Source organism: Pelecanus crispus, chromosome 10 (genome assembly GCF_030463565.1).
Source record: "Pelecanus crispus isolate bPelCri1 chromosome 10, bPelCri1.pri, whole genome shotgun sequence".
Lineage (NCBI taxonomy): Eukaryota > Metazoa > Chordata > Aves > Pelecaniformes > Pelecanidae > Pelecanus > Pelecanus crispus.
The window spans coordinates 4,188,062-4,200,059 of NC_134652.1; the positions used below are offsets into that span (position 1 = coordinate 4,188,062).

Below are 11,998 nucleotides of genomic sequence, written 5' to 3' on the forward strand. Positions count from 1 at the left end.
ATTCTGGACCTACTGATTTCTCAATTTAAGACAAGAAAGAGATTGTGAATAGACTCAGTCAAAATTCCAATGAGAAAGCAGCACACACCATTATCTTCTGCAACTAAAAAGGAAGCCAGCACATCTTGCAACAGTAATACTTAAGTTTAAGACATACACACCTTCTGCGTAAATTTTAATAAACTACTTGTCTTTCAGAGCAATTAGATTCTTGTTTTTCTTAGAAAAGAACGAGAATCAAGTATCTGGAATAAAGGATGTCAATACAGCTTCATCTCCTTTTCATTACTTTTCTTACCGCTACTGAAAGCGCGGAGCATCTCAAGGTACCGATGGCCGATACAAGTCTAATGAAAAGATCAAGGGTTTGAGGTTCTTTTTCTGACTCTCCCACCTACCACAGAATAGCTGAGGTTGGAAGGGACCTCTGGAGACTGCCTAGCCCAAGCCCCTTGCTGACGTCCCATCAGGCTTTGAGGATCTCAAAGGACAGAGACTCTATAACCTCTCTGGTTGACCTGTCCCAACATCCAGCCACCTTCAGAGTAAAAATGTTTTTTCTTATATTCACGTTTTACAACGTTTAGCTAAGATCTGCTTCAGTGGCTGTACAGCTTCCAAACACAAAAGGGCTCTTGGGGAACGAGAACAAAAGAGCAAGTGTAATGACAAGTTCCTTTTTAGAGCAGGACAGAAGACTCATGCAGCAATGCGGGTCAGTGAAGGCTACTAGTTAAAAAAAAAAAAAAAATTGATTTATGTTTAAAGAAACCCCAGACAATTTCCAAGTTTAGAAATCAATTTAAATTTTCTCTCTTGCAGAGGGAGGAGGAAGTACCACATAAAATATAAGCAGGTGCATTACAATGACAGCATTTCCATTATATTTACACAAAGCTACAAGAAAACATGCAATTCTTACTTGAGGATGTCTGCCATTGTCCAGTAACTTAAGACAATTAAGGAGCAACGTTCTGATAGTGCCATAGTGTTTCTTGTTCTGGTTTTTCTTCAGCATCATATTGCAAGCAACTCTAAAAGAAAGTTAAACAAAATAGTAAATCCCTGGATAATTTCTTTGTGCTATGGGAAAAAAAAAAGCTTTAAACAATACTACTGCAAATGTAGATCTCCCAAACTTTATGATGGGTCCACAAGACTTACTCAGTAAAAGTGTAGTTTACATGGAGAAATGGTGAAAAGGAGAAAGTCTGTTTTGATTTAGTGGGACTGAGGCTTACCAACCTTACGTGTAAAAGAAGATTTTCATTTCATGCATTTTCATTCCCTCATAATTTTTGGTCTGTATTCTTAACAAATACAACTGCACCAAGAATTAAGTATTAAAACAAAAATTATAAAAACTCACTTGTATAGAAGAATTGCCACTGGCATTGTAAAAGGGTTTTGGTATTTGTCTTCTGTCTCTTCACAAAGGGTGGTTAGGTCATAGAGCTTTACTATATCACTCCCACTTGCTGAAAGTTAAGACCTTTCATTAATCAACATGACATTAACATAAATCTTTTTAAATTGATCTAAATCTACTTACCCTTAAATAGCCAATAAGTATGTCCTTCTTTGGTGCAATTTGATTTCAGAAAAGATAAGATATTTTGAGCAATATCTTTTATCACTTTGGTAGAAAAATTAGAGTTTTCTAAATTGGGAATATCTTCGGTCTTGATCATTTCATATTTCTGCAAGGAATGTACGTTAAAAATCAAGATTAGGAGGGTTTTCCGCCATCTACCCCCCAAAATCTATGCATCGGTGTCTCTTATCAACCGCTAACAGAAACAAAGACTACTATTATGATACAGTGGCGTGATAGATTGGGTTAATTTCTATGATTTACTTTAAAAGCAAGCACATCTTGATTACACCACTCAATAAAAGTGTTAAAGAGGCCTCATTTCCATGACAAACATGGTAAAGTAAAAGGAGAACAAGAGGTTAAAAAAAACCAAACCACAAAACCACGCAACATCTATTACTTCAATGAAACCTAGTCAGCCTAGTAAGCAACTATATGCTACCAGGTACAACAGAAACTCAGCTGGTATGTGTGGTCTACTGTAAAATAGTAACTACAAATAAAGTTTTAAAAAGCATGCATCTGTCTTGGCAAGCGAACACTACGAATTTAAGATGCAAGAAACAGATGTATTTCTGCTGCTACATTATTTTTGCCTTCATTCATACATTGGGGGAAGTAGGAACCTTGCATGCATGGAAAGGAGGAAAAATAGAACACAATTGTTTTTGGATGACTGTTGCAAGCTGTGTAGACGCTTCTCATTCTGCAATAAAGGATTCTTGTAATCTTTTTGTCAGAAGAGTAAGATTAGAAAGAGATCTGTTACAACTGGAGCAATTTCAGAGACTGAAGAACGGATGAACTAGGCATAATGCAAAGAGGCATTCTTACCTGAACAATTCCATTAACATGAAAGCACATCACAAGCTCTGGTACATTGCATATTAAGTTGTCCAACCAATAGTCAATTCCTGTTAGCACATTTATTGGCTTGTTGTTATCCCTAAAACCAAACATTTCTAGTGTTAAGTCTTTATTTACTCTTCAGAAAATATTAGGGATGTTTACTAATGGGATTTAGATTTAAGTCACCTGAGAGCAGATGGATACTGAAACAATTTTTTGTGAATTGTTCTATTTTAGAGGCAAACAAGGAATTATATCAAACAAACCAGATGTACTGATCGCTCCAACAGAATACACTCACATTCCCTCAGCAATTTTGAATTTTTGCCCACAGTTATACTGAAACTTTAACAAGCTTCAGGTGTCACACTATTACCAAGATAACAAGTACTTAAGAAGTTCTAAAGCAAAAGCAGTATTAGCTGCAAGTAATTATAGTGCAAGCCTTCTCCCAGACCTTCCAAAATTCCTTGCAAAACAAAGTACTGTTAATTCCTAGATGTGTCTTAAAAAGATGACAAATACATCAAGCAAGTTTCAAGTTTTTGCTCATTCTTTGCCTACACGTAGGCAGGAACAGAAAAAATGGTAATCAAGTGACCAATGTAAAATATTAGCAAACACTAAGACAGTCAGAACTTAGAACTACTACAGTCATGAATTTTAAGTGCTTATGAAGGGCCCAGCTAGCAGTTATTGAAATTCAGAATCCCAGTAAGAGAAATATTACTGCCCTCTTATAAAAATAGCTATAGAATGAAATTAAGGACTAGATGTACAGAAGTGTTTTCACACTCAACAATCACACCCAACAATGGAGCGAGGAAAGGCTGCAAACCACCAGTACTTTCAAATAAAAATTTAGTTACAGAGCCAGAAAAAGCAGCAGAGCATCTCAAGTGCCAGTGAAGTGGCACAGCTATGAGACTGTTTCTGTTTCCCAGCGCTTTACAGAGCCATCACCACTTAAGTCTAAAGCATGAATTTTATTCTTTAAACTGCAAGCAAAACTAAGAGTCAACCAAACAGCATGCAGGTAGCTAAAGAGGAAGCAAAGCAACAAGTCAGTCAAGGCTGGCAAGTGTATCTCATTAACTTCACAACTCACCTGAGACGCAAGCTCACAGCAGGGTATCTCCCACCTCCAAATATAGGCATATTTGATCCCACTAACATGTGGATATCTTCAAAGGTCCACAAGATGTTACGAACAAAGTCATTTTTAAGTCCCTTCATTAACAGAAAAAAATTGGTCTGTAAATCACTGTTATAAAACACGTTCCCTATGACATTCTGCGGAATTATGAGAAAGCAAGAAGCGAAAGCAGCAAATAAAAGACAGCACATAATGAACTATGCTACGCATTCACGTTAACTTAAAAGACTGAGATCACAGATGCCACAAAAGCTACTTCTACAGGGGGCTTAGTTTTTCTCTTGGTTCCAATTGAGACCAAATTTTAAAATATTTTATTAAATTGGGGGTTCAGTGTTTGAGCTCAAATTTCACACATAGCATACCTGACTGTTTTCCCCGTCATTGAACAAAGTAGTCAGGTTTTGTTCTTTGGGGGCTGAGGCCACATGCCCCACTATATATGAGGGTTCAAGAGGCACACTGCCCTGTGAAAAGCACAAGGATAAGGAGTGATTCTGCTGCTGAGGTAAAGTTAGGCCATTAAAAAAAAAAATCTGAACAATAAAAGCATATAAGGGAAAAACCTTTACCTCTAACATCTTTAAATAAATATGTATTAAACTACAAAAAGCCTCTAGTCAGTAACTAGAATGCTTCTTTTCTACAGCTAGTACCAAAATTTTGTACTTCGTATTCCCCTAGGCTTTGGAAAGAAAACGGAAAGTTTCTATAGAAACAGTTTATTACCCCAGGGTCAGCACCAGATTATCAGTCTCCAGAATGTAAAACTTCTATCCTGATGTCTTATTTATAAATTAAAGAAAATGACACTGTACAACTGCACAACAGCTTCTTTATGATAAACAAGCTGCCGTATTAGGCAATAGTTCCTCGAGAAGGTGGAAGAGAGTAGTCATCCTTTTCCTAAAAGCTTTCAAGTACTGAAATATTTCTCTGCTTTAGAATATTACTACACCACAACACATCAACTTATGATTTTGTGGATAATGTAGGTTAGAGCCTTCCTAAGTTACCTGACCCAGTCATCTGGCATACCAGTTGGTAATACTGTCTAAGCATTAACTATTACATCATTATTAATGTAGACTGAATACAACAGATCTTTCAACCTCTCAAAAATTTAATCAATTCCTGTATTATGCTACTCAAAAAAACACAGGAATTAACAGTTTTCATAAATAAGCTTAGCCACAGACTGAAACCCTGGATTAGGGTCTAATACTAATCATAATTTGTTGCATAATTACTACAAACATCTCTCCCTTCCACTTGCATAATCTCATAGCAAGTGTTTGTAAATGTTGCTTAACTGTTTTGCAACTTTTTCATGGATCTTCACTTTCCTCTTCACCTAATAAATTCAGGGCCACAACAGATTCACTTTAATGGTAGATTGAAAAAGAAAGGCCAAAACCTTAGGCTTCCATACACACCTTCTGAATATCAGATTTTCCTACTTTTAGGTAAAGTCACTGATGACTACTCCTAGTCAAATGTTTTGTTCTCAAAAATGCATAGATAAATATGTATTTAGTATTACAGTGACAGAAAAAATAATTTCTGAAATTTGGAGCTCTGAAACACTGGCATAACCTAAACCACACATTCTGCCAAGTGTTTCTAATGCCTTTGTTCATTTCTTTCAGCAAAGAGTACTGCAGCAGCACCTTTGAAAGCCTTTCAATATATTTGTCTCTACAAGAACTAAGGTGTCATTTAAAACATTATATGCACTAACCTGGTTAGAGGCACCTGGATCTTCAGATAACGAAGAAGGCATTTCAAAAGGAGCTGGCCAGGAGGCCCTTCCTGCTTCATCACTCTCACCTGAAACAGGACCCTCCTGGTGTTGTTTTGAAGTAGAAGGAACAGGCTGAGCAGCTCCATCACCATTAATGCTGACAAAACAACATTAAACATTTCAGTCAACAATACGCAAACAGAAGCCATTTTAGAATTGGTACATTTAATGCACTGTTCTCAAAGAATAACTTTGCTAAGTGGCTGAAAGATTGCTATATTGACAAGTTGCTCAAACTCTTACAATATTACAGCAAGTGTCACAATCTACCTTGCATATTTTAAGTTGTTCTTCCCTCAAATCCAGTTCTCAGAAGGAATATCGAGATATGCAGTTAATTAAGTCATCCTGTTTATTTTATACTTTAATACTTAAAATGCTTCAATTCCTGTTAAAAACACCTACATGTTATTTCCTGATTTCATCCCTCCATTTTCTCTGTGTAAGTATAAATCAGTAAATTAGACAGACCATAATGCAATTTTAACATTTACTTCAAGACAAGAAACCAGGCAAAACTAAGTGGTACAGAATTCAAGATTCATGCAGACGTAAGGTTACCTGTAATACAAAAATTTAGAAAGTATAGCCTTCTGGTACCAATGTTCTTTACTCTTCTTTTTTCGTTGCCACTTCTGATCGATCAGCCTTTGATAAAACTCTTTCAGCCATGTCCAGTCCCCTGTCTAGGCAACATCATAAACATGAAATTAATCTCAAGAAGCATCTACAAAGTAAACCAAGTGCCTTATTAACTTATGAATACTTATCCACAACAGCACAAAAAAATCTCAAACGCCAAAAACCTGAAAATAACTTCACAGCTAAAGCCTTGAATTAGTCATTTATTGAAAAATGTATCTTCTAGAAAAGTTACATTCCTACTGAGAAGTTGAATTCATTAGAAAGTCAGATATACGGTAAGAGATTACACAGTAACAAATACTTATTAATAATAAAATTAATAAAATAGTGTAGCAATACCAAAGTAATTACAGGAATGTGGGACCTGGACTTTTAATCCTACAGTAACATAAATATCGGTGTGTACTGGACATCAGATGCAGTTCATGGGTAGACCGATTGCACTCGCATATGGTTCTCAGGAATTTTGATACATACCTGCTTTCTTGCTAGCTACACTATTCCTGAAATAATGCACTTTGACCATACGACATACTTAGAAAACAAAATGGTTAACCTGAGATGATCTCATGAAGAGTTCTTGAATATCTAGCTCATCCAACAAAAGTGTCCGCCCAATGCGATGTACTGCCATGCTCACATGTGACTTGCTATAAGGTATCTTCAGAAGCTTTTTAATATTCTTGCAGGAGAAAAGAGAACAGAGATTGCATTCCAGGTAATTATTACTGCATTGTAAGACAATTCTTAGGAAATTGTAAGCAAAGAATACACTACTAACATTGGAGAGGCATGGGCAGGCAAATAAAACCTTATAGTGCCAGTGATTTTAAGAAGGCCATTCCACAAGAAGTTGCATTTGTTGAGGTCAAAGAACATGAATGACAGCAATAAGAGACACCAAGTAGTCGGTATAAACCACACACATGGTTTAAACATTATCTCTCTTTGGATCATCACAATCAGATATAGTCAAAAGTAACAAAAAAAATGCAAGTAAATGGTTTGGATTTTAAAAGCTCTATCTTCACCACAGGAACACCAACACTTTGTCAGATATCCAGAGCAATCTGGACAGAGATCCAAGTCTGAACAGAAATCTGTCAAATACATATGTTTTCCTCTTCTGAATAGCCTCATCTGAATTCTGAGGTATTACCAGCACCAAAAAAGCTGGCAAAAATCAGAGGAAAGAAGAAGTTTGGATGGGGGCTATCTCTTCTAGGTAAGACTAGAACAAAATAATCTTATGTCAAAAGAATCAATTTCAAACACATAAGACAACGACACTGCAAGACTGATGTGCTGCATTCACTAAACTGCATATTTTAGCTGACGATTATTTGCAGAAATCCACAGAAAATACCACTTTATCTATAAATTTCTCACCTGTGATCACAATTCCCTTAAAAGACAGAGCAAAAGTTAGGTGATCTGTTTGTGTTTCACTAGGGAATCTTTATTTTATCTCAAAGGGCATAAAGATGACAGAATCCACGACAATATCTTAAAATAAGGTTTATACAACATACGAGTTTGAATGACAGAACTTAGAAAGCTATACATACCTCTGAATCAGACACAACATCGACATCATTTCCAACTGAGTCAATGAAGTCATATGCCATCCCAAAGCTATTTAGAAAACATCACAAGTTAAGACAAACGCAGTGTGACAGTAAAGAGAGATCTCTCTTTTCCCAAAGCTTACTAAATCTTTGAAAGCTTTTTCTTCATCAGAAGAAGAATCTAGCTAAACATTACCAGGTACAACAATCTAAAGTTCATTTACAAAATCATTTTTGACATCCCCCAGGTTTTCCAAAGATATCATTGGAAGTGCTCAGATCCAATTTCAAGTCTTTCTTGATTTCAACAAAACTTAAAATACATTTTTGAACATCAGAACTATTTAAAGTGTTTGTTAAGGCAGCTATGGGAAATTAGAAAAATTGTTTGGTTTTTTTTAACACTAAAAAGGAGAACAGTTTTTCAAAGAGTTTATCTTTAAGGCATTAAGCACATTAAAGTCCTTCATTTTAGCAGCTGTCGTTTCATTTTACCTCTTATTTATATTTTCTAAAACTGGCCTACATGTTTCAACAAACACATCCTTGTACTTTTATCCACCTTTATTAAGGCCTCTTTAAATTAGAAGCTATTAAATTAGAATATTTCAATGTACAGATCATTCTTTCAAATTAAACCAGATATTAGTATAACCCAACCAAATACATGGTGCGTGTCTGAAGTTATACTTTCACTATTAGCTTTTTAACACTGACACTGGAGAGAGAGGGATTAAACTGCCAGCCTCTATTTGACAAACAAACAAAATATCTAAAATAAACAGGAAAAATTCATAAAGCCCTGAGAAACATGTTACCCTGCTCAAAAAACTTACACCTCCTAAAACAGATTATGAGGATTTAAACACAGCCCCTCCACAAACTGTTAAATTTCACTGACTAGTTGACTCAGTGTGAATTTGCTTGCTCAGTACAGGATTTAAGCCTCCTATTTATAAACACTGTGAAATCAACTCATCCATCTCTTTAACAGACATCCATACCGAAAGCTAACACTGCTTTTTGGTTTTGCCCCTTATTTCACCTTCTGTGTTCACTCTCGACAGGACTATGAAATTTCTTTTGCCGTGAGTTAGCCAGGTCCAGTTTCTAAAGACCCAAAAGAGCTATAAATTGGCTCTGTAACTTTCAAGGGGAACCACATTTGGTCCATTTTCACCTGTTATCAGAAGCAGAATGGCTGGCTGAACCAGTCTAGTTTGATTTTGGCCAACCGACAACAGCCAACCAGGGAAGAACATGAAGTCAGTTTGACTGTCTCGGGCAAGGTGTCAACATGCACTTGAAAAAAATAATCAACGGCATTACCAGCATCATTAATTGTTTACAAAAGAGACAAGACTATAGCATACAGGCAAGAACTAAGGATGAAAATGTAGAGGGAGAACGGTTAAGAAAAAGCAGCAGCTAGTGAAGTCTGTACTTTATACTTCGAATTACATAGGGTCCAAGTTCACTATTAGAATTAGTCTTAAAGGCCTAGAAAAAAATGGAGCCTGCTGTTATTTACCTGGAAAAGGGTTTACTTTTTTTGTTGTTGCCAAGAATGGTTGTACCTGCTGGTCCCAGCTTAGCGCTTTCGCGTAACCAGTTGGCAGGTGGAAGTTTCAAGTCCGTTTTCTCCTGCAGACGGGCAAACGCTGCTTGCGGCGGGGCAGATGAATATTTCACCACAGCGCTGCTTTTCACTTCATTGCCTCCAAGAAGCAAGACGGACCCCTAGTTTTCGAAGAGAAATTAGTCTTCCGTTTCTAAAATAATAGCAATTAAAACTATCAAAGTAGAATCATAGAATCATAGAATCATCTAGGTTGGAAAAGACCTTTAAGATCATCCAGTCCAACCATTAACCTACACTACCAAGCCCACTCTAGACTAATCAAGGGTAGACCAGACTAAACCATATCCCGAAGTGCCACATCTACCCGTTTTTTAAACACCTCCAGGGATGGTGACTCCACCACCTCTCTGGGCAGCCTGTTCCAATGCCTGACCACCCTTTCCGTAAAGAAATTTTTCCTAATTTCCAGTCTAAACCTCCCCTGGCGCAGCTTAAGCCCATTTCCTCTTGTCCTATCGCTAGCTACTTGGGAGAAGAGACCAACACCCACCTCACTACAACCTCCTTTCAGGTAGTTGTAGAGAGCGATAAGGTCTCCCCTCAGCCTCCTCTTTTCCAGGCTAAACAACCCCAGTTCCCTCAGCCGCTCCTCATAAGACTTGTTCTCCAGACCCTTCACCAGCTTCGTTGCCCGCCTCTGAACACGCTCCAGCACCTCAATGTCTTTCTTGTAGTGAGGGGCCCAAAACTGGACACAGCATTCCAGGTGCGGCCTCACCAGCGCCGAGTACAGGGGGACAATCACCTCCCTGCTCCTGCTGGCCACAGCATTCCTGATACAAGCCAGGATGCTGTTGGCCTTCTTGGCCACCTGGGCACACTGCTGGCTCATGTTCAGCCGGCTATCTACTAACACCCCCAGGTCCTTTTCGGCCAGGCAGCTTTCCAGCCACTCTTCCCCAAGCCTGTAGCGTTGCATGGGGTTGTTGTGACCCAAGTGCAGGACCCGGCACTTGGCCTTGTTGAACCTCAAGTAGTGCTACGATGAGCTATTTTTAATGGTAAGCGACCGAAGCCCAGCCCTGCACTCGCTCCTAACTCTCTCCTGCACACATCCCCAAATATCTGAGCCGCCCTGACTCCAACGCTCGCACCAAGCGCACGCGCCGCTTCACGAGTTGCAAGGCTAAAGCGCTATCGAGGTCCGCTCCCCGCAGAACGTGAAATTACTCAGAAAGGCCAGAACTAAAACATAATTCACATTAAGGCTGCAAAGGTCTGTGAAAGTAAGCATTCACTAACAAACACCGACTTTAAAGCGAAACACGTTTCTGCCTTCAGAAGCCAGCCTTACGACTGCGCGTTTCTTTTCAAATACACGTATTCTTTTCAAATACGTGTTTTACGCAGCTGTCACACTTGCATTAAGAGCTTTGATCTGGTATACATTAAGGGAAAAACAGATCCACAGGATACTACTTATGTAAATACAATGCAGCACACCGCACTTAAACCATAACAGCAGCAATACTGCTTGCAATTACAGCTTAACCGTAATTAGCACGTTCCCTACTGTGCTCGGCCCTGACTGCAGCATTCCCTTACTCGCCAGACTGGAAAGCGGGCGGCACGCCTACGAGGCAACTTAAAGCATTACTGTGGGCTGTGTTTACCGCGCCCCGCTCCCCCCCGCAGCTCCTCGGCCCAACCGGGGCCGGCTGAGGCGGCGGGGCCGGCTCCGGGGGAGGCTGCGGGGCCCCTCAGCCGCGGGACACCCCTTCCCCGCCGCAGGGCGCTGCGGGCAGAGCCGCGCCCGCTCCCCCGCTCCCCGCCGCTACCTGCTTGGGCTCGTCCGCCTCTCCCCTCGGCGGGGCGGCCCCCGCGGCGCGGGGCTCCTCCATCTCCCGCCGAGCGGGGCCGCGGCCCGGGCGCTCCCTGGGGCCGGGGCAGCAGGCCGGGAGCTGCCACCTCTCGCGAGACTTCCCGAGAGGCCCCTGGGGGCGGGGACTGCGGCGTTGGCCAATAGGAGAGCGCGGGGGGCGGGGCTAGCGGGCGGGGCGGGGCCGGGGCGTGAGGAGAAGGGCGGTCGCGGCGGGCAATGGCGGCAGTCTTTGTGGCGGTCGTGTCGCTTCTCGTCTGGCTTCGGTGCTGCTTTGACTTTTTGGGCGGCTGCTAGCCCCGCAGGGGTGCTGAGGCGAAGCTGGTGGCTGTGGTGGGGCTGCACCGTCGGCCACGCCGCTCTGTGCCGTACCAGGAGGGCTGGGTGCCGCGGCCCTCAGGGCTGGGTGCCGCGGCCCTCAGGGCTGGGTGCCGCGGCCCTCAGGGCTGGGTGCCGCGGCCCTCAGGGCTGGGTGCCGCGGCCCTCAGGGCTGGGTGCCGCGGCCCTCAGGGCTGGGTGCCGCGGCCCTCAGGGCTGGGTGCCGCGGCCCTCAGGGCTGGGTGCCGCGGCCCTCAGGGCTGGGTGCCGCGGCCCTCAGGGCTGGGTGCCGCGGCCCTCAGGGCTGGGTGCCGCGGCCCTCAGGGCTGGGTGCCGCGTGCTGGGGAGCAGCCAAGCCTTGGGAGCCTGCTCATGCCCAGTGGTCCTGGAACCTGGCTGGCCTGGGTTGTCCCAACCCTGTCCTGAGAAAGGACTGGGATATTGGTGACTGGCATGTTGCTGTGTTAGGTAGCTTAGGTAAGGGAATGGGCTGGTAGGGCTTATTGATGGGGTTTGCAGACACACTGAATAATTATAACCTTCATTAAATCAGTGAATGCTTGGTGATGAGGCACCTTAGAGGATGGGGTGATGGAGAAT

At 41.5% G+C, this 11,998-nt stretch overlaps 1 protein-coding gene across 1 annotated transcript in view; it reads right to left on the reverse strand.

Annotated features, from left to right (window-relative positions):
- Positions 1-11,102, reverse strand: part of EDRF1 (erythroid differentiation regulatory factor 1) — a 29,632-nt gene extending 18,530 nt beyond the window's left edge. The window contains exons 1-12 of the mRNA XM_075717927.1: positions 11,040-11,102; positions 9,151-9,359; positions 7,620-7,686; positions 6,608-6,733; positions 5,968-6,092; positions 5,344-5,503; positions 3,968-4,069; positions 3,555-3,676; positions 2,432-2,543; positions 1,553-1,700; positions 1,370-1,478; positions 923-1,034 (exon numbers count right to left, since the gene is read on the reverse strand). Of these exons, the coding sequence (XP_075574042.1) occupies positions 923-1,034; positions 1,370-1,478; positions 1,553-1,700; positions 2,432-2,543; positions 3,555-3,676; positions 3,968-4,069; positions 5,344-5,503; positions 5,968-6,092; positions 6,608-6,733; positions 7,620-7,686; positions 9,151-9,359; positions 11,040-11,102 (1,455 nt within the window). The remainder of the gene's footprint in view (positions 1-922; positions 1,035-1,369; positions 1,479-1,552; positions 1,701-2,431; positions 2,544-3,554; positions 3,677-3,967; positions 4,070-5,343; positions 5,504-5,967; positions 6,093-6,607; positions 6,734-7,619; positions 7,687-9,150; positions 9,360-11,039) is intronic.
- Between the last annotated feature and the right edge of the window lie 896 nt (positions 11,103-11,998).